Source organism: Vulpes lagopus, chromosome 8 (assembly GCF_018345385.1).
Source record: "Vulpes lagopus strain Blue_001 chromosome 8, ASM1834538v1, whole genome shotgun sequence".
Classification (NCBI taxonomy): domain Eukaryota; kingdom Metazoa; phylum Chordata; class Mammalia; order Carnivora; family Canidae; genus Vulpes; species Vulpes lagopus.
In genome coordinates, this window is record NC_054831.1 from 120,423,332 (window position 1) to 120,445,383 (window position 22,052).

The window sequence follows — 22,052 nt, forward strand, 5'->3', positions numbered from 1 at the left end:
GAAATCAAGGAAGGAGCTGAATTTTCTGTCTGGGCCACTGCTATGCAGAACAGAAAACACCACACGTAGGGAGTCAAGAAAAATAACCAACCAAGGAGTTTCGGGTACCTGCAGGTTTGCAGGAATGTGGGGGAAGGCTTTGGATCTGTGTTGGCATTATAGCACTCCTGTTAAGAATGAAAACTCTGAAGCAGACAGCCAGGTCTGAAATCCAGTTCTGCTACCTATCTCCTAGCTATGTGACCTCACCTAAAATGGCAATAGTAAACAGTCGCCTACCATCTAGGGTTGTCATGGGGATTACACGCATTAATACTATATAAAAAGCATTCACAATAGTGCTTAACATGTAATAAGTGCTTAAATAGAGCACTGCACCTGACAATGACAGAACACACATTTTTTTCAGATACACATGGAATATTTACCAAAATTTAACCATGTGCTAGGCCGTAAAACAAGGATCAAATTTCAAAAGACCAAAATTAGAGTATGTACTCTGACCACAGAAGAATTAAGCTGGAAATCAATCACAAACAGATAATTATGGAAGTCTTAAAAATCAGGCAATGTAATTCTAACTCTTGAGTCAAAGAAGAAATCACAACAGAAATTAGAAAATATTTTGAACTGAATAATAACAGAGGCAGAACATATGAAAACCCATGGCATGCAGCTACAGCAGGGCTTTGGGGGAAATTTATAGCTTTGAATGTATATATAACAAATGAAGAAAGTCTCAAAATAAATGATCTCATAAGCTTTCATCTCATAAAGCTAAAAGAACAGCTGGTCAAATCTAAAGAAAGTATAAAAAAGGAAATACAGAATAGAAAATGAATATACAATTAAGTAAATCAACTAAGCCAAAAGTTGGCTCTTTGGGAAGATTAAAAATGTATACACCCCTAGCAAGAAAACAATGAGAAGACACAGATCATCAAAATCAGGAAAGAAAAAGGGGACACACACTACTGATCCTACAGAAATTAAATAAATATAATCAGATATTATAACCAACTTTATGTCAAGAAATATGACAATTTAAGTGATTCCTTAAAGCCCAGTATACCAAATAGATACTAGAGTAGAAAATCTTAATATTCTGATATCTATTTTAGAAAGTAAAACTGTGGCTAAAAAACATTGCCACAAAGAAAAATACAGGCCCAAATGCCTTCATTGCTGAATTCTTTCAAACATATAAGGAAAAAATATACCAATCTAACCCAAAGTCTTCCTGAGAATATACCCATCAGGCACACCTGAGTGGCTCAGAGGTTGAGCATCTGTCTCTGGCTCAGGGCGTGATCCTAGGATCTGGGATTGAGTCCCACATCGGGCTCCTTGGGAGCAGGAGAGCCTGCTTCTCCCTCTGTCTATGTTCCGGCCTCTCTTTCTGTGTGTCTCTCATGAATAAATAAATAAAATCTTAAAAAAAAAATACTAGCCATCATTACTTTGTTGTTATAGTTGTTTTAATCGTAAGCGAAAAAACTTCCTATACAAATTTTAGCCTCGGGACACCTGGGTGGCTCAGTCGGTTGGGCATCAAACTCTTGATTTTAGCTCAGGTGGTGATCTTGGGGTTGTGAGATCAAGTCCTGGCTTGCACTCTGAGTGGAAAGTTGGCTTGAGATTTCCTCTCTGCCTCTCCATCTGCCCCTCCCCCACCCCATGCTTGCTCGCCACGTGCGCGCTCTCTCTCTCTCTCTCTCTCTCCCCACCACTCTCTCTCAAAAAATAAATAAATAATTATTTTTAAAAAATTTTCATACTTCAGGGTGTTTGTGGGAGGCACTGAATATGCCAGGAACCAGGGCTAGGACTCTTACCATCTTCGTCTGTTTGGAAAGTGACCTCCTTGCCCTCCTTGCGCCCTTCAGGGTTAGTGAGGATGAGCCGCACGTGAACATTCCGGTAGGGCAGAAGGTTCTTGATGGTGTAGCGGCTGACTCCCTGCTCCATCTTCACACATTCCCGGATGGTCTGGTTGTGGCTGCTGCCCAGTGTATAATGATAGCACAGGGACACCGCATATGTGTGGCAACGTGTCACGTTGTAGCCCAGAGGCTCCCACTGAAGAGTCAGCTGGCGGGCCTGGATCTCAGCGAAAGCCAGGCCTTTGGGGGCCCTCATGGGTTCTGGGGAACCCAGGAAGCAGAGAGAAGAAGGTAGAGGAAATAGGAAGAGAAGAAGTGGGAAGGGAGAAAAAAATATTAGTCAGCTGCTGAAATCATCCATCCTTTGTCCTCAAGAGTTAAAGAGACCACCTAGAATGTTGTGCAGGGAGTAGAAGTATGTGCTGGAGTCAGGCGGGGCTACACCTGAATTCCAGCTCTGCCACTTGCCACTGGCAACCACTGGCTGAGTACCTTTGCCTCTCCAGCCTTAGTTTCCCCACCCACAAAATGGGATAATATGCACTACCTCGTATGATGGTTGTGAAGTTAAAGGTAATGTGTGCAAAGCATGTTTGACAATGGCTAGCACTCAAAAATGCTAGCTACAATTTTTTTTAATAACACAATTCACTGCCTATTTCAAGATCATCCTGGAGGTCATCAGGACAGTCTGAAATGACCAAATGCTGTATTTTTCTTAATTTATTAATTCCAAACTTGTTCTAAAACAGCTTATAATAATATATACCATACAATAATAACACAGAGAAATCAAGATGATGGGTGAAATGACAGCCAAGTAATTAAATAATGCCAGAGAACAATAAGGAACAGAAATGTGTGCCATTAGGTCCCATGCAGGTCTAAAGATAAGGTTCAGATTGGGCAGTCTGTTGCCTGGCTGCCCAAGCAAAAAGGGAAATAAAATCTGTTATAGAAGGGTGATGATAATAATGACAGGAGGGACCTGGGTAGTACAGTCAGTTAAGGGTCTGACTCTTGATTTCAGCTCAGGTTGTGATCCCAGGGTCATGAGACGGAGCCCCAAGTCTAGCTCCATTCTCAGGGAGGAATCTGTTTGAGATTCTCTCTCCCTCTGCCCCTCCCCCACTGCACACATTCCCTCCCTCTCTCTCAAATAAATACATAAACCTTTAAAATAATAACAATAATAATGGCAGTTAACATGTACTGGGGGCTTTGTATGTGTCAGGCATTGTTCTAGAGGCTTTAAAATGCTTTATCCATTGAATCCACTCCGTAAGCCAGTATATAGGTGCCATGATTAGCCCTGTCTTTTTTTTTTTAAGATTTTATTTATTTATTCATGAGAGACACAGAGAAAGAGAGGGAGAGACGTAGGCAGTGGGAGAAGCAGGCTCCATGCAGGAAGCCTGATGTGGGACTTGATCCCGGGACTCCAGGATCATGCTCTGAGCCAAAGGCAGACACTCAACCACTGAGCCACCCAGGTGTCCATGCCATATAGATGTAGAAATGGAGACACAGAGAGATTAAGTAACTTGCCCATAGTCAGTCACACAGATAGTCAAGTAGAGAAGCTGGGATACAAACTTGGACAGGTTGCCTCCAAAATCCATGCTCTTAACCACCACTACCTGCCTCCCTGTGAGGAAGTCACTGTCCAAAAAAAAAAAAAAAATGACACCAATGCTTCAGGAAGGATAGCTCCCCCAACATGAGGGAGGAGCACATGACTGGGCTCTACAGCCTCCTGATGAATCTGCAAAGTCACTTATAAAAAGAGAGAACCCAAGGCTTCTGAAGCAGAGGCAGGATGGAGCCCAGATGCTCAGCACTAGTCCTACACCTGCACTGACCAGCTGCGTGATCTTAAATCTCTGGGCCTCAATTTCCTCATCTAGGAAATGATTGAAGAAGCCAAAATTACTGACAATCTTCTCTTTCTTGCACCCTAACTCCATGAGATGCAGTTTCATTACCCTGAAGTTCCACGAGCACCTGCGAAGCGTCCTCAGTTAGAGTCTCTCACGACACGCTTTAGAGAACAGATGAGAAAGAACTGCTGTTTGGCCTCTCAAGATGGTTAAGTATGACCTTCTTATCATTTTTACATGATTCATTTGCTCATGATGCTCTTTACAAAGGAGACACAAAGGGAAACACGGGCCCAGACTGCTCTGGACTCGGGAGTATATGAGCAACACAGCTTTCGATGCCAGCCCAAGTACAGCACAACACGAAGTTCTGTTTCCACCAGAGCTTTGCTTTCTTCCCCAAGCTATGGGCAAGTGTCAGCCCCCAGATACCTATCAGGCACCAAAGAGATATTTCAGCACCTGCTAGGAACAGGGCCCACCACTTGACTTCTTGCAGAGTCTGGCTCCCTTCTCCCCACAAGTGAGGCAGACCCAATTCCTACCCGACAAGAACACTAAGGTCCAGTCCCACTGCTCACTGCAATCCCGAGGGCTGCTGGTTGCAAGCCCACTCACCATGTTTCCTCTCCCACCCCTAGCCCATAGAGTTTTTCCCCGTGTTTTTCTTTGTGATTTTGTCTTAACCCACGTTCTTAGGTGTTTGAAGTGGAAGGAGATTTTGTGTGCACCTCACTCTGCCACCTTGTTCAGAGATCATTGCTTTATTCCCTGACATCCAGGCTCTGATCCTGGCTGCCCCAGGGTGTCTAGGGAGCCAAGTGCCATTGCTTTATTTGTTCCCTGCAGCACTGCTCGCATCCCCGCCCCAAGGGACACGAGCCCTTTTCATCCCTGCAGGTTTGGCCAACGTGCACTTCTTTTGTCATCTTGCATAGCATTTAGAGAACGGCATGAAAAGTTGCATGTAAACTGGTGACACAGGCTGGGCTGGGACTATGACAAACAGGACAGTAAATGTCCTATCCAAAAGGGACAGCTGCTACTCAGCTCCAGGCAATGTTCCCATGAAAGACTATAGATTCAGGATGTCCAGACCCTCCTTTTCTTTTGTTTTTAAAGATTCTATTTTTAAGTAATCTCTACACCAACTAGTGAGGCTCAAACCCACAGCCTGGAGATCAAGAGTCGCAAACTCCACGGACTGAGCCAGCCAGGCGCCCCGAGATCCTCCAGTTTTTTAAGAGAAGCCAAAAACTCAGATTTTATGTGAAACCTCCAGGTTTTTAAATACTGGCAACCTACTCTGGTTTTGGTAAAACCCACTTTGCATGGCACAAAATAACAGACCTCTAACCTGGAAGGTGAAACCTCCACCTTCATACTTGGGTACCTCACTCCCCCAAGCCATGTTAGCCCCCATCTCCCTCACTGGATTGAAGAGTCTTTGAAAAGAAAGCTCACTTTCCTCTTCTCCCCGAACCCTGATCAAATCTGGGCAGATCCAGGGGCTCAAATAGTTTGTTGACGACAGACTGATATGTTGATTGAGGGGTGTGAATTCATGAGTCTCTCTGTTTCCAAAAACCATCTGGCACCCAGACATACTCTCTTCAGCTGCCAGCACACACTGGCAAACAGAAAATGGGGGCCTTGAAGCCCCACCCCTCTAAATTCCACTGGGCTGCAGGCCACTGAGAGATCAAAAGTCAAACGCTCACGAAAACAAGGAGGCTCACAATGAACACCTGTTAAATTGCACCAAAATGTGTTGATTTTAATGATTCTAATTGCATGCAATAACCCCGTACCATTCAACTGTTTCTCCTAGAAGGGTCTTTGGAATGGGGTCGGATGCTCCAAAGTTCAAATCCGATGGGCTCTCCAAAGTGCAAATCCTATCTCCACCTCTCATTAGTTCTGTGACTTTAGGCAAGTTGCTTTGTTCCCTTTGAACGTCAGCTTCCTTGACTGAAAAATGGAGATAGCTGCACCAGCTCTGAAGAGCAAGTGGCAGAGTCACAGGCAATGATGTAAGCCAGACCTCCCAGCCTCTCGTAATTAAGAAACAAACACGTGTGCACTAAGGCTAAGATACCAGTGGAAGTATAAATTAGTACAACCATTTTTTAAAGCAATATATGTTAAAACCCTTTCTTAACCCACTCCTGCCTATCTTCCAGATATTACTTAGGGGGTGGAAAATCGCATAAGCACTAAGTTTTTCAAGATAGTATTACTTATAATAATAAGGATCTGGAAACATCATAGTCCAGCAATATGGAGGCACTCCAGGGGCTTCTATAAGCCAGTAAACATAATTATAAACAACACAACACATGGAAAACCACAAAGCAGAGGAAGCAGAGTACAGAATGCTTTTTCCATCCCAAGGACAAGAGTATAAAGCTGTGGACTGTAGGCATATGGGCAGAGATTCGAAGAAGACTGAAAAACTGGGCTAGGATGGCAAGGTTTAGCGTGATTTTCTTTAAATGCCTTTTCCTGACATTATATTGCTTTTTTTTTTTTTTTTTTTACAGTAAATCGTATTGCAGAAAGGGAGTTTCAGGGAGATGGGGGAGAGGACAACACAGCTGGCCAACAGCAAAACAACTTCTGGCCAAGGCGCCTAAACAGGGCGCTGGGGAGAGGGGGATGTCAACGAACCAAGAGAAGCATGTTGTTAAAATGGGCAGGACGAGTTGTTTGGGTTTTATCTGTCTGGTCCCAGGCCCCAGCTTCCATCCTCGCCAGCCTGTGTGAAGTGTTCAGCAGTTCCTAGGACAACATGGGCACATCAGCCCATATTGGCACCTGCTGTCACTGCGGCTGCTGTTGTTTCAAACACTTCTCTGGAAATCAGGATATTGAAAATTTTTCTCTGACTTCTATGGACTCACTGGGTAGATCTGGGCAAGGGACTAACTCTAAATCTCAGTTTACTCACCTGTAAAGTGGAAATTAGCCACCACTGTCATCATGAAACCTGCAGTTCTGACACATTGTATGATCCCAGGGAAGTGCCTCCCCCTCTCTGGGTCTCAGTTCCCCAATCTGTACACTAGGAAGAGGAGAAGAGAGATTGCCTATGGACCCCCTGGCTCTGATTTCTTTTATTCTGAACACCTGAGCAGAACTGGCTTTGAAGAGTTAAAAACACCGTAAAAATAACAACTGTCATTTGCTGAGTGCTTACTGTATGTCAGGGCCTACCTTCATATGTATTCAGTACATTTATAGGCAATTATTTGCATTTAACCCAAAACACTGAAGGCCCAAGGGTACAGGCCTCACACCTCCTCTCTTTCATGTACATTTATTCCCTAAAATCTAAAGACTGAATCCAGAGTTCTCAACCCTGGCATTACTGACATTTTGGACTAGATAATTCTCTCTTGTGGGGGCTGTTTGTGCACTATAGGACGTTCAGTAGTTTCCCTGGCTTCCTCTACCCTTCAGATGCCATTATCACTCCACCCCCAGTTGTAATAACCAATGTCTCCAGACACTGCAAATGTCTCCTGGGAGACAAAATCACCCCCAGTTGAGAACCACCAGGGTAAAAGATCTCATCCAGTCTCCTGGCTTTAAATACCATCTGTGTCTCTACTGATGACTTTCAAATTTATATCTGCAGCCTGAACTTCTTCCCCGAGCTCCACTCATAAATCCATCTGCCTGATGGATATCTCCACTTAAACGTCTAATAGGCATCTCAAAGTTAACTTTTCCAACACAGAACTCCTGATCTACAGCACCCCGTCACACCTGTCCCTCCGCAGTCTGCTTCTTTCCAGTAAATGACAACTCCATCCTTCCAGCTGCTCAAGCAAAACACCTTGGAGCCATCCCTGACTTCTCTCTATTTCTCCCTCACTTATTGCATGGCCGGTCTATCAGCAAACGCAGTCAGCTTGACCTTCACAAAAAACGCAGAAGCTAACCACTTTTCACCACCTCTACCACTTCCTCCACCTGACAGCCTCCACATCTCTCAGCCACATGGTTCCAGCAGCCTCCTCAGTGGTCTCCCCTCCTTGGCCCCTCGCCCTCCTAGAATTTATACTTCATAAAAGGGCCCGAGTCATCCTTTTAAACAAAGTAGATTACGTCATCCTACTTCCCCCAGCAATTTCTCCAGCTTCCTGCACAACTCAGCCCCTTACCTCCTTCAGGTCTTGCTCAAAAGTCACCTTCTCAGTAAAATGGTCCCTTAAGCCTTTTTTAAATAACAATTATCCTAACCCCACACCTAACTCTCCCCCCCACACCCCAACTCTGCTTTATTCTTCACAGTGCTTATCATCATCTACCAAACCATATATCTCACTTGTTTTACTGTCTCCTTCACCACCATGAGTTCCATGCAGAGTTCCCACAAGACAGGAGGAACTCATATGCCAATGGCCTTGGTCTGTTGCAGTCATGGTCCCTAGCAACTACAACAGCGCCTGACCCATAAGATGCATTCAATAAACATTTGTTGAATGAACCTTAACACCAACGCCGCATGGTAAAGATTTGTATTCTTCTCATCCTGTAAAACAAGGGGATGAAAGCTCCAAGAAGTTAAGTAACTTGACCCAGATCCCTCACCTAGAAAGTAATTCCCACTGGCACACTCTGATCCACCGCCCAGGGTCTCTTAAAATGTGACATTCAACTGGATTTTCAATGACTCCCCAGATCAGCTTTTTAAAACACTTAAGAATAGAGACGGACAAAAAGATAAAAACCTTGTATCTTAACCAAATATTAATTCAAAATGGATCATGGACTCAAATGTAAAATGTACAGCTATAAGACTTTTAGGAAAAAAACAGGAGAAAATCTCTGAGATCTAAGGCTAGGCAAGGAGGTCTTAAACTGGACAACAAAAGCACAACTCATAAAAGGAAATTTTGACTATCTGGTCCTCATCAAAATTAAAAATGGTTGCTTAGTAAAAGCCCAGGTGAAGAGTTGAAAAGACGAGCTAAAGCAGGGAGGAAATATTCACACACTGCACATCCAACAAAGGACTAGTATCTAGAATATATAAAGAACTCCCAAAACTCAAAAGGAAAGAATGAATAATCCAATTAGAAAATGGGGGGATCCCTGGGTGGCGCAGCGGTTTGGCGCCTGCCTTTGCCCTAGGGCGCGATCCTGGAGACCCGGGATCGAGTCCCACGTCGGGCTCCCGGTGCATGGAGCCTGCTTCTCCCTCTGCCTATGTCTCTGCCTCTCTCTCTCTCTCTCTCTCTCTGTGTGTGTGTGACTATCATAAATAAATAAATAAATAATTTTTTAAAAAAAAGAAAATGGGCAAGAGGGGCACCTGGGTGACTCAGTTAAGTGTCTCCCTTCGGCTCAGGTCATGATCCCATGGTCCTGGGGTCAAGCCCTGCATCAAGCTCCCTGCTCAGTGGGGAGTCTGCTTCTCCCTCTCTCTCTCTCTCTCTGCCCCTCCCTCTGCTTTTGCTCTCTCTCACTCTCTCTCTCTCTGATAAATAAAATCTTTAAAAAAAGAAAAGAAAATGGGCAAAGACCTGAACAATTGACTGAACAGGATGTACAGATGGCAAAAAGCACATGGAAAGGTGTTCAACAACATTAGGCATTAAGGAAATGGAAATTAAGACCAAGATGGGATATCACTACACACCTCTCAGAATGGCTAAAAAAAAACAATGACAATTCCAAATGCTGACAAGGATGCAGAAAACTGGGTCACTCATACATTGTTGGTGAGAATGTAAAACAACAGAGCCATTCCAGCAGTTTCTGATAAAACCAAATATGCAATTATCAAATGACTCATCAGTCACCCCCTGGGCATTTATCCTAGAAAAGTGAAAATTCATGTTCATGCAAAAATCTGTACACAGGGCCTCCTGGCCTGGGTGGCTCAGGGGTTTGGTGCCTGCCTTTGGCCCAAAGCATAATCCTAGAGACCCAGGATCGGGTCCCGCGTTGAGCTCCCTCCCTGGAGCCTGCTTCTCTCTCTCTCTGTCTCTCTCTCTGCCTGTGTCTCTGCCTCTCTGTGTGTCTCTCATTAATAAATAAATAAAATCTAAAAAAAAAAATATGGATACAAATGTTCACAGCAGCTTTATTTATAATAGCCCAAAATAGGAACCAGTCCAGATGTTCTTCAACAGGTGAATTAATATTCACCTGTTCAACAAACTGCAGTGATAGCACACCATCATATGCTACTCAGCAATAAAAAAAAAAAGAATGACTGATATACCTAACAACTTGGATGAGTCTCCAAGAAATTATGCTGGGCAAAATAGCCATTCTTTGTGCCAAGACAATTCAATGGGAAAAGAATACTCTTCAACAAATGGTACTGGGACACCTGGACATTTACATGCAAAAGAATGTGGTTGGTCCCCTACCTCACACCATATGCAAAAACTAACTCAAAAATGGATCAAGGGCCTAAATGTAAGAATTAAAACTATCAAAGTCTTAGAAAAAAATAGGAGCAAGTCTTTGTGACTTCAGACAATGGTTTCTTAATATGACATAAAAATCACAAATAAGGGATCCCTGGGTGGCGCAGCGGTTTGGCGCCTGCCTTTGGCCCAGGGCGTGATCCTGGAGACCCGGGATCGAATCCCACATCGGGCTCCCGGTGCATGGAGCTTGCTTCTCCCTCTGCCTGTGTCTCTGCCTCTCTCTCTCTCTCTGTGACTATCATAAATAAAAATTTAAAAAAAAAATCACAAATAAAAACAAATTAGACTTCCTCAAAATGAAAAACTGTTGTGCTACAAAGGACACCATTAAGAAAATTAAAAGACAACCTACAGAATCAAAGAAAATGTTTGCAAAAATATCTGATAAGTTTAGTATCCAGAATATATAAACAACTCTTACAACTCAATACTACAAAGACAAATAACCCAACTTTAAAATGGGTAAGAAATCTGACTAAACATTTCTACACAGAAGAAATACAAATGGCCAATGAGCACATGAAAAATTGCTCAAGATAATTAACCATCAGTGAAATGCAAGTCAAAACCACACTGAGATACCATTTCATACCCACCATGAGGGTTATAATCAAAAGACAGATAATAACGAGTATTGGTAAGAATGTAGAGAAACTGGAACCTTCATACACATAATGGGAATGTAAAAAATGATACAGCTGCAAACAATGCAATAGTATTTGGCGATTAAAAAGGGTAAAGAAAAAACCATGTCACAACATGGATAAACCTTGAAAACATGATGCTAAATGAAAGAAGCTAGTCACAAAGACTATATGGTATATGATTCCACTTATACAAAATGTCCAGAAAGAGGCAAATTTACAGAGACAGAAAGAAGATTAATGGTTGCCTCAGGTACCAGCTTTCTTTTTGGGGTGATGAAAATGTTCTAAAATTGATTGTGGTGATGGATGCACAACTCTGAATATACTATAAACCACTGAATTGTACACTCCAATGAGTGCTTTTATGAGATGTGAGTTATATCTCAATATACCTGTTACCAAATTTTTAAAAATCAATTTCAAAGGGTTCTATACTATATGATTTCATATTTATATAACATTTTTGAAATGGCAAAATTCTAGACATGACAGGCAGATTAGGAGTTACCAGGAGCTGAGGTTGGAGGAATGGAGAAAGGTGAATAGAAAGAGCCACACAAAAGAGTCTTAAATTGACTGAACAGTATCTTGACTGTGGCAATAAACACACAAACCTCTAAACGCTATAAACTGTATAGCACTAAATATTCACACAAATGGAGACAAGCAAAATCAGGGAACTCTAAGATCTGTGAGCTATGTAAATATCAGTATCTTCATTGTGATATTACCTTACAGGTCTGCAAAATGTTACCATTCAGAAATAGGGTAAAGGGTGTATGGAATCTCTGTATCTTTTCCTTTCTTTCTTTCTTTTTTTTTTTTTTTTAAGTACTCTCAACACCCAATTTGAGGCTCAAACTCAGGACCCTGAGATCACAAGTCACATGCTCTACAGACTGAGCCAGCCAGGGCCCCCTATAGTTTTTCTTACAATTGCATGTGAATCTACAATTATTTCAATAAAAATTCCAATCAAAGAAATATACTGAAATCTGTTCTGTTCTATTTCCCATTTCTCTTCAGATTAAACAAGAGTGTCCTCTGGTGCAGGACTGCCATAACTTCTAACAGCTGCTTGCTTATACCCTTTTGAACAAGGAAGGGAAGACCTCAATCTCAAAAGACCCCATAAGAAATTCCAGCTGAAATTAATAACACACTTTTATTTCATGGTATTTAGTTGTTCATCTAGGTGATATAAGAATTGATGATCTTAGAATTAAGAACACAAATTCTGGAGCCAGCCAGTCAAGGACTCCACTGCCAGCTCTGCTACTTACTAGCTATGTGACCCTGTGCCAGTCACTTAACATCTGTGCACCTCAAACAACTCGTCTGTAGAATGGGTATGACAGGGTACCTAGATCATAGTGTTTTAAGCCAATGTGTGTGTGTGTATGTACTTATACACATGTGTAAGTATCTGGCACAAGGTAATAGCTATCATTATTACCTTTACCATAACAAGGATGGGGGCGGGGAGATCAGACGTTATAGAAAGCTCAAGAGGCACAGGTGCAGGCCAGATTACCTCTTGTAATGTGCTCCCTTGGTTCATCCCTGGGTAGCCCTGAGTCCACACCCAGGTGTCCCCAGGATGGAGGTGGGCCAGGAGATACCCACCTGCGCATTTGGTGCGGCTGATGAGGGGTGGCCCCGGGCGGCCGGTGCCGCCCTCACCGGGGCGCGTGAGCAGTACGCTGATCTCGTACTCGGTGTCGGGGTCAAGGTGCCACAGCTTGTAGGTCTGCAGGCTGACGGCGTGCACCTCGGCCCACGGGCCGCGGGACATGCGATACTCAATCTCCTTGCGCACGATCGGCCCGTCGCCAATGATGGAGTTGGTGTTGAGCTGGATGATGAGGTAGGTGGGCCCCGCGCGGAGCAGCTGCGGGGGCGCAATGGGTGTGGGGGGCTCTGCGAGGACGTGAGGGAGAGGGGAACCCAAAGGTGCGCTGTGAGACCCTGCCCCCAACCCCGGCCCGCAGCCCGTCCAAATCCCCAGCAGCCCTCCCTGTCCTCCCAGGACCCTGAGGAAACCCCCAGACCCCCAACTAGGCTTTCTTGCCCGCGCCCACTAAATCCCCAGGCCCGAGGGGGCACCCGCTCCAAAGGCTGATCCCACACTCACCCTAAGCCTACACCCTGCCCCAGTTCTGGCGTTGAGGGGTGGCCCCGTGCGGGTGGGGTCAACCCCGGGGCGCCACAGCCAGACCCCACCTTGCGTGGCTCACACCCCAACAGGGTCTCCCCGCCCGCCCGCCCGCCTCTCAGTCTGACCCCGCCCCCCATCAGACCGGCTCCCGAGGGACAAACTGCCCCTTCCGCAGGCCCCGCCCCAGTCACGCCCTGCCGGCCCCACCTTCCCGCGGGCCCCGCCCCTCGGAGGGTGCAGCCCCAGCACCCACCCCCAGCCCCACCCCACCCCCCACCCAGCTACGGGAGCGTGAGTGGCTGACCCTTGACGATGAGCTCCGCGAAGTTGGAGACGCCCGCGCCTCGCGGGGCCTGGGACACGCAGCGGTACAGGTCCTGCTCCGAGCGGCTCACGGAGGCAAGCAGGAAGGTAGCCAGGAAGCGCCGGTGGCTGATGTGCCGCACGCCCGCGGCGGGCACCAGCGTCCCGCTCTGCCGCTGCGCACGGGTAAAGGGGACAGGGTCAGGAGTGCCGGGGAGGAACGGTCCCCATCTCGCTCTGACCCGGGCGAGGGGAGTACTGGATGTCCTGGCCCCATTTAGCAGACCCTAGTACTCCTGGTACTAGCTCTCCGCCGCAGGAAGGTGTGGATAAGAAGGTGATTAAGGGAATGTGGTCTCTGCCTCTGATGGAGAGTGGTCTGGGGAGCCACCCTCTGCCCTGAGGGTAACAAGAGCACCCAAGAGAGCAGAGCAGAGCCTGGGTGAGGGCAGGGATGCCTGAGTATGAATGCTGGAAAATGCAGGAACAACCCGGCACCCTGTAAGGAACCCAAGTCCCAGAAGAAATCCCCCCTCCCACCTTGATAAGGTCCCCGCCAGCCCCTCACCTGCAGGAGAAAGCGCTCTGCCTCTGCTGCTCGGCCCGCTGCCATGCACTGGAAGGAGGCATTCTGGCCAGCATTGACCTCCACATCGCCCAGGCGGGAGAAATGCGGGGCCTTCGCTGCGGGAATAGAGCCTCTGTGTGAGCTGGGCCTGGGCCCCCCCCCCGACAAGGCAGGAGCCACGGCCACCGCACCCCTCACCCTGCACCCCCGTGGGCTGGGACTCACCGCAGGGGTAGCTGAGAAGCAGGACGTCATCTAGGCCCATGTAGCCCCTGCGGTCTGGGGAGATGAGGGCCTCAAACAGCACCTGGGGGAGGCGGGAGGGTCCCTGTCATATCCCTCCAGCCCTACCTGGGGAGGTGCCCACAAGGGACCCCTTTTAGCTCTGCTCCAGTCCAGGCTCCTCAACCAGCAGAGGTCAGCCCCACTCACAATGACCTTCCTTACCAAGCCTGCTAGTTGAGGGGGTGTGGGGTGCCAGCAGCCAGAGCTAACAAGGTCAAGGCCAGGGAGGTTCCATCCCAGTTCTGGATAGTTACCTTCAAACAGGAAAACTTCCCAGCCAGACAGGGTCTCCAGGTCAGCACTGTTCCAACTCACCCTTGACTCCGGCAACAGACTATTTGTATTGACAGTGATCTCTGACGCTGAATCTGGACCACAGCAGCACTGAATAAGCTGAGGCTGACCACAGACCGACCCCTGACCTTGACCACATACTGACTCCTGATGCTGACCACAGACTAGTTCCAACCTTGGTTACCTGCTTACTCTGCCCTCAGGCTGATACCTCTCTACCCTCACCCCTGAGTGCAGGCTGACCACAGACCAAACTCAGCCTACCTGATATTCATTGGGCCAGAAGGTGCTGACGGCCAGCTCAGCCTGGTGCCACTGACGGCCATGTGATCCAGTCATATTCCAGACGGCACTGCCCAGGGGACCCCCGTTGACACGCACATAGATGCCCAAGGTGCCCGGGCTGTGCCCATCCCGGCTGTACAGGAAGTAGCTGAACTGCACGCAGTGGGTATCATTCTCACTCAGGCTCTGGAAGATTACATGGGCCCGCTGGCCTGGAGTGTGCTGGGAAGCATTGACCATCAAGTAGGAGCCTAGAAAAAGAAGGAGGAGGAGGCAGGAGCTGAGGAGGCTTGGGGAGGACCAAGGTCAGGTGGGCAGAGGAGGGGGGTGGGCAGAAAAAAGGGACTCCAGGCATTTGGACCCACTGGGAGTTAAGAATTCTGAGTCCTGGTCCCCAACTCTGACTGTGTTGAGTCCCTTCACCTCCCTGCATGAGAATCGGAGAAGCAAAAACACACAAAAGTGACTCTCAAAACCCTTTATGGCCTCTCACCACCTATGATCACAGTCCAAGCTCATGCTGGCCCACAACGTCCCCCATGTTCTGAGCTGCCCATGGAGGCAGGGACTAACTAGGTCATTCATCTTGGAGTCAAGAGTCTGTCACAGGACCGGCCCTCAAAGGCTACCTTTTTTGAAACCCTCCCTCCCCATCTCTCCACAGGCTTCTCTCCTGGCCCTTGGATCACTCATCACGTGTGTATCTCTCTCCCCGCCAGCCTGTGATGCCTCAGGGGCTCCACTGTGTCCCCAACACAGGTCTGAACCCAAGCTGAATGAGCATGTAGAACAGAGATTGAATGAAAGGACTCTAACTTCCCTTCCAGCCCCTGCCCTGGGTCTAAATGCATGGAATACAATCCTCTTGATTTCCAACCGGGGAAAAGGCAGCCCTCTCCTTCCTCAAATCTGGGATGTACACAGGCAGGGGAGTAGAGGGGGGCTGGCAGGGTGAGAATGGGCCGGACTCCTCAGGACCTGGCTGGGGGATTATGGCTTCCCTTTTGTGGGGAGAAGGCCCCAGCAGCTGCCAAGAGGGTGCCCACAGCCACCCAGCTCTGCCTCCTCCTGGGCCTGGCTACCAGCCAACACAAGCTCATTCAGATCCCAAACCACGCCGCTCCCTGCTCTGGGAGGGCTCCCCGGGGACTCCACTGGAGGAGATCTCATTCATCTCTGTGAGCCAGAGGCCTGTGAAGGCGGCTTGTGGATCAGTCCTAGCAGGGTAGTGAACAGAACTCCCAAGTCCCCATATCCACCCAGAAAGGGGCACATCCTGGCCCCCCAGTGGTGCCTCTCATCCCATTTCTCCATCCTCCTGGCTCCTCTCCCTGTGAGCAGCTGCGTGTGTCTCTCCCCCTTTCAATCTGACACTGTTCTTGCCTCTTCCTCTGGCTTCCTCTGCCCACCCCCTAGTCTTTTTCCCTAGTTGTCCTCCCCCTGCATCCATCCCCTTCTCTTCATTTCCTCCCTTCGTTCCTGTGGCTCTTCCTTCTCCTCTCTGTGTCTGAATCGCCCTCCTTCCTTCTCCCTCCACCCCCCAACTCTCTTCCCTAGGATGTGCAGACCAAGAGGGCAGAGGCCCACACTAAATACTCAATCTCTCTTTCCCCTGTCTCACTTGTTATGTCTCTGCAGGTGTGACAGAGAGAGACAGAGCCCACCCAGGGTCCCTGCCACAGGGGGGCACCTCAACAGACCACAATCACAAGGTCAGACTTTGCTCTCCACTAACAGAGAGGTCAAACAAGGAGCTGAGAGCTGTTTGTGCGAAGGCAGAGAGGAATGCCCCAGGGAGGGCACCCTGTGAGCAAAAGCACAGAAGGGGGAGGCAGGGAGGCCTCCAGGGGACAAGGTGAGCGGTAGGAGATGAGCCTAAAGACTGCCCGTGCCAGGCAGTGCAGGATCCCTCTGGCGGCTTCAAGTTCTGGCCTTACCACTGAGAACTTTTGCTGCCCCTCCCCGAATTCTTGACAGCAGGTACAACTGCAGCCATGCTGTGAGCTGAGTAGCAAAGGTCCTGGGCCACTATGACAGGGCGAAGGGGAGGAGGCCCTTAAGCTGTCTACTTCTGGGGTTCCCTCAGCACACCCATTTGTTCTCACACTATGCTGTCTTCCAACTCAAGCTTTATCAGTAATAGGGTTGATAATTTGGCCTCCATATCTCTTATCCTTTTCTGAATGCCCAGCAGATTCTGTACCCAATAAAGCGAGTGCTGGTAATTGGGCCCCCTCAAATACTTCCAACAATAGCAACTAAACATTCACTGAACCCCTACATTCCACTCCCATGTTATGCAGCTTGTAGACATTATCTAATAACCCTATGAAATGGATTATTATGCTCTTCACTTTTTAGTTAAGACAATGGAAGCTCAGAGAAGTTAAGTGACTTGCCCAAAGTCACACAACTGATAAAGCAATGAGGCCAGAATTTGAAGTCCAGTCTTCACGACTCTGGGACCAGTACAGTAGGGGCCATCATCAGAGTAGAAGGCCAGTACTACAATGCATGTAATTAGACTGACTCCCACTCCAGTGCCCATGATGTCATAAGTGCTTCATCCTGAAACAGGGCAGAGCAAGGTAGAAATTGGGAAGGATCTGGGACTTCCAGGAAGAAGGGAACTTCAGAGGAAGGTTATACACACATCCAGCCCCCAGTGTTACCACTCCATCAGGATCTTCAAGTCCTGGGAGATAAGGAAGCAGAGGCTCTAAGGGAGAAGAAGAGAGCCTCCCTGAAGGTGGACTTAGGAAGACCTGATGGGAATAGGGTGGACTCCAAACTAAGCTGTAGAGGGAATAATGGGAAGTGGGTCTTAACAGCTTTCAGTGTCTTTGATTGCTTGAACCTGCACCCATTTTACAGGTCAAACTACCTAATATATACAATTGGACAGTCTCCACAGAGCCCCACATTCATAGTATCATGTATGTCACTACAGATGCAAAAGCAGAGGTGACCCAGAGAGGTTAAAGAACATGCCCAAGGTCACACAGCAGGTGGCTATAACTGGAAGGAGATAAAGAGGAATGGTGGTAGAGAGTAGGCTCACCATGGGGCAGGTCCGCCGGAGACCGGGTACCAGGGTGGATGTGCACTTGCTCCCACTGGAAGTCGTCATACTGGGCTTGGCTGTACTCGCAGGGCACTGCTGGGTCACTCACCTCCTCGAAGGTACAGCCGGCTGTGAGGGCAGGCATGGTTAGCTCCTGCTAGGGCAGGGTCGCTGACCAGCAGGGCTCCTGGGGTTCCCTTCCAGGAGCCCCTGCCCTCTCCCATGCAGGCCCACCCCCTTTCCCTCCCTCTCCCAGGCCACCCCCCCTCCACTGCTCCCTCCCTCCAACAAAACTCTCCCTCCTCCAGCCCATTCCCTCTATTTACTGTCTCCACCCAATACCAATACCTCCCCACACCACCCACTGCCCCCCAGGACCCCACACTGCTCAACCACCCAACCAAAGACCCTCCCCCAGAAAAACTAGTTAGCATTATCATCAGAGCCTCACAACTTGTGAGATCAGGTCTAGAATTATCCTCATTTTCCAGATGAGGAGACCACAGCTAGTCAGGGACACAGGTGGGACTTGAACAGAGATCTCCTGTGTCCCACCATGTGCCTCTCCATCTTCACATAAAGGACAGATGTGGGCCCCATGAATGCACTAAGCCAGCCCTGATGGTCTCTTCTTAATAAAAACAGAGGCCACTGATCATTTCAGGCTCACCACATGCCCGCACAGCACCAGCTACCCACTCTCTCCGCATGGCATCTCATTTAGGCCTCATCGCCTGAGGCAGAGACCCCTATTATTCCTGCTTGACAGGTAAGCTTAGAAAACTCACTTATCACCCAGTCACCCAAATCAGGTCTCTCCCTGCTGGCATGTGACACACAAAAGCATCGGGGGCCCAGGAAAATGCCTGGCCAAATGGTGAGGAAGCAGGTCGATGTCAGGCCAGGCCCTGTGTGGGGCACCTACCAGCCACGGGTACTTCTCCCCACCTGATAGATGACGTGACTGAGGCCCCAGGGGATGCAGGGCCCCATGCACAGTATAACGTGGTGGCTATGTGAGTGGGCTTGAGTATTAAGACAGACTTGAGATCCGTAAGGCAAGTCACTTCTCCATTCTGAGCCTCGGTTTCCACCTCTGCATATGGGGTTGCTGGGGATACAGCACGGGGTCCACCTATCACCAGGCCCAGGGTGCGCACAAGCTCTCAGGAAATGGTGGCCCTTCACAGGCACTGCTGGAGTCCACAGAAGCTGGACTTGAACCTACATCAGCCGGATACCAGAGCCCAGATTTCCTTCACTATGAGAAACAGCACAGCCAAGCTGCTTCCCAGGCTCAAGAAGAGGAAGGAAGAGAATTAAAGAAGGAAGAGAAACTGGGGGCCGAGGGCCATGTGCCAGGCACCACAGCGGGCATGTGCCTGGTGGCAGGGACTCCACTTTCAGGGGCACTCTGCTGTTTCACCTGCCACAGGGACCTCTCTAGGTTGCCAGGCAGATCATGTGAAGTAGCACAGGGAGACATGCCCAGCAGAGCCAGGCACACACGTGCTCGCCACTGTCGGGGGGTCTCTTGTTCCTCTTCTCGCTTCCCATCAGAGTATAAAACAATGAGATGTGGGCATAAGGCTGGCACCGAGTGGATGCAGTGAAATAACAGAAGCCTCTCTCTACAGCTGGAGCAGAACCTTGGCTGCGCACTTTGCCTCTTTGTGTGAAAGGCCCTGGTCAGCATCATGCCCTGTGGCCTGTGGGAGGGAAATTTTAACCCAGCCTGTGCTGGGAAAGCCTCAACTCTCCCTCTAGAAAATGACCCACAGCACAGAGGGAGGCTGTGGCCAGTAGGGATGGTCAGGGAGGGCTTCCTGAAAGAGGGGGACAACTGACTTCATTCAGCTGAATGCAGTCAGCAACTGAGCTAACTGCAGTCTGCTCCCAAGGTTCTTAGCCAAGGCCTCCCTAAGGCAGAGGGATTGCCAAAAAGGGAAGCCCAGGATCTAGAGCCTGGATGGGGCTCAGGCCCTTCCAGTTCCTTTACAAGGCAGGTTCAAGCACAAGGCAGCTGCTCAAGGATGTCTCCTCCATGGCCCTGGGGCAAGTCTGGGAGTGTCAACTCTATGGCTTCCCCCCATCCATCCTGAGCCAGGCCACAGGAGCTAACAGGACCCCCAGACAGACTGACCTGAGCCAGAGTGACCCCCAGCTGATTATCCCTGGCCAACAGCGGCCCCAACATCATCCAGACCATCTGAAGGATGGTCAATCAGAAGGACCACCAGATTGCCTGACTAACCCCTGGCCAGAGTATCCCCTGACCTCTGCCAAATGAGTCCTACAACTGATCTCAGCCAGGGTAACCTCCCCTGCTGACCTTCCCCCTCCCTAGTGTCACCTGAGGCAGAATGATTCCCTCTCCCTGGTCCATGTGCACCTCCAGCTCTGTGCCTCTGGGCCAGGCCCAATTCCAACCACAACCCTTAGGGGATGACATCTCCTCAAAGAGAGCCCCATCCTCACCGTCTACCCAGCTCACCCTGGAATGGGAACAATCAGGCCTCCTAGGTCTTGAGGAAAACTCTATCACCTCCAGTCTGGGTGGCTCAGGAACCACAGCCCTGTCCCAGCTCCTGCTAGAGACCCAGCTCCTATCAGAGGCCACCACCCACCCAGGGCCTGGAGAAAGGGGGGTGGATAGGAATTAGACCAGACTTTGGATTCAGAGCAAGAATGTTGACTCCTTCAACACAGACTTGGGCCACAGACACACACATACACGTCAGCACCACCGTGAGAGAGCTGTCACTAACCATCATGTCCACCTATCCCCATGAAACTCCACAGTAATCCCTAAGGTAGGCACTATTATTCTTCCTGTTTTGCAGATGGAAACTGAGACACGGAGAGAGGAGGTGGCTTGCCCAAGGCCACATTCTAAGTCCCAGAAGCTGGGATTTAAGCCATCTATCTTTATTCAGGGAGACTAGGTCCAAACAAAATAAGGCTCTGGTGTTCTGCTGGCCACATGTTGTTAATTCAGTTCCACTCAGGAAATGTGTTCACTGAAAGTACAAAGCAGGTCCCAAGCTGACACTATTAGAGGCACAAGGATGATTTAGATTCAACCCTGCCCACAGGGACCTCCCAGTCTGAGTGGGGGTGATGGAATAAGGCAAAGCAGAGAAGGGTCAAGACCACAAGAGGGGGTCCAGGAAAAAGACTTTCCTGGAGGTGGGTGCATCTGAGCAAAGCCTGGAGGGCTGGATCTCATTCTGGACAGTAGAGATAAACAGAAAGGTCTGTGAGGCAAAGGGCCCAGCAGAAGCTAATGAGGGCAGGGAGTGAACACACAGTCCAGAGCATAGAGAGGAGCGAGGAGTGACCAAAGCACTGGGTGGGAGGCTGGAGACAGGAAGGCCGAGGCCAGACCACAGAAGGAGGGTCTTAAGTGTCTGGGTGAGAAGTCTGACTTCATTTGGAATGGGGAAGCCAGAGTAGGGTTCAGATGAGACAGTGTTACATCCTCCAGGCCAGGAGGAGGGCAGGCGGGTTCTCCAGGGGGTAGGAGCTTGGTGAGAGCTTGGTGGGACAAACCACCATGGGGTCCACAGTCTGATGTCAGGAACTGCTGAGGAAAGGAGCCTCAGGTCCCCTCCTAGATGCAAACGGCACACACTCTAGTCACACCCAGAGAGAGATGCATAACACGCACACACACACAGCCCCACACTCCCTTCCCCCAGCCTAGTCCAAGCCTCAGGAACACTGCTCAGCCCGCCTGGGGCCAGGGAGAAAACCAGACCCCGCCAGGGGTACCCCACCTCTGCCCCGGCCTCCCAGAGAGGGTGGGCTGGATCAACCCAGGACCCCCACCGGTTCCCCCAGCCTCAGCTCAAACTGGCCCAGCTACATTCCTCAGCTAATCTCCCCAATCTGGCAGGCGGTTGCCTCAGCAACCGTCAGCCACAATTTGGGAAGGCAGGAGGATGGCTTATCCACATCCGGCTGGGCTGTAGATGGGGCGATGTAAGGGGCAAAGCAACCTCCGTGGGAAGAGTCAGAGTGTGGGGAGGGGGTCTCCCCCACATGAGGGTCTCCACAATTCCATGCGCATGTGTTTCCATATGTTGGTGTGTGTGTGCGTACATGACTGTGAGAGTGATAGCCTGGTACCGACTTGTGAGCACTCAGCTGAGAGGCAGGAGACCTGAATCTAACCAGCTGAGCCTCCAACTCCCTGTGTGACCTGCAGCAGGTGACTTGCCCTCTCTGAAT

The 22,052-nt window shown here is 49.0% G+C and overlaps 1 protein-coding gene across 1 annotated transcript in view; it reads right to left on the reverse strand.

The window, feature by feature from the left end:
- The window catches only part of PTPRU (protein tyrosine phosphatase receptor type U), a 78,360-nt gene that overhangs the window by 45,306 nt on the left and 11,002 nt on the right, over positions 1-22,052 (reverse strand). Inside the window, exons 2-8 of the mRNA XM_041767011.1 lie at positions 17,817-17,948; positions 14,735-15,006; positions 14,117-14,198; positions 13,892-14,007; positions 13,325-13,499; positions 12,489-12,782; positions 1,836-2,144 (exon numbers count right to left, since the gene is read on the reverse strand). Coding sequence (XP_041622945.1) covers positions 1,836-2,144; positions 12,489-12,782; positions 13,325-13,499; positions 13,892-14,007; positions 14,117-14,198; positions 14,735-15,006; positions 17,817-17,948 — 1,380 coding nt within the window. The remainder of the gene's footprint in view (positions 1-1,835; positions 2,145-12,488; positions 12,783-13,324; positions 13,500-13,891; positions 14,008-14,116; positions 14,199-14,734; positions 15,007-17,816; positions 17,949-22,052) is intronic.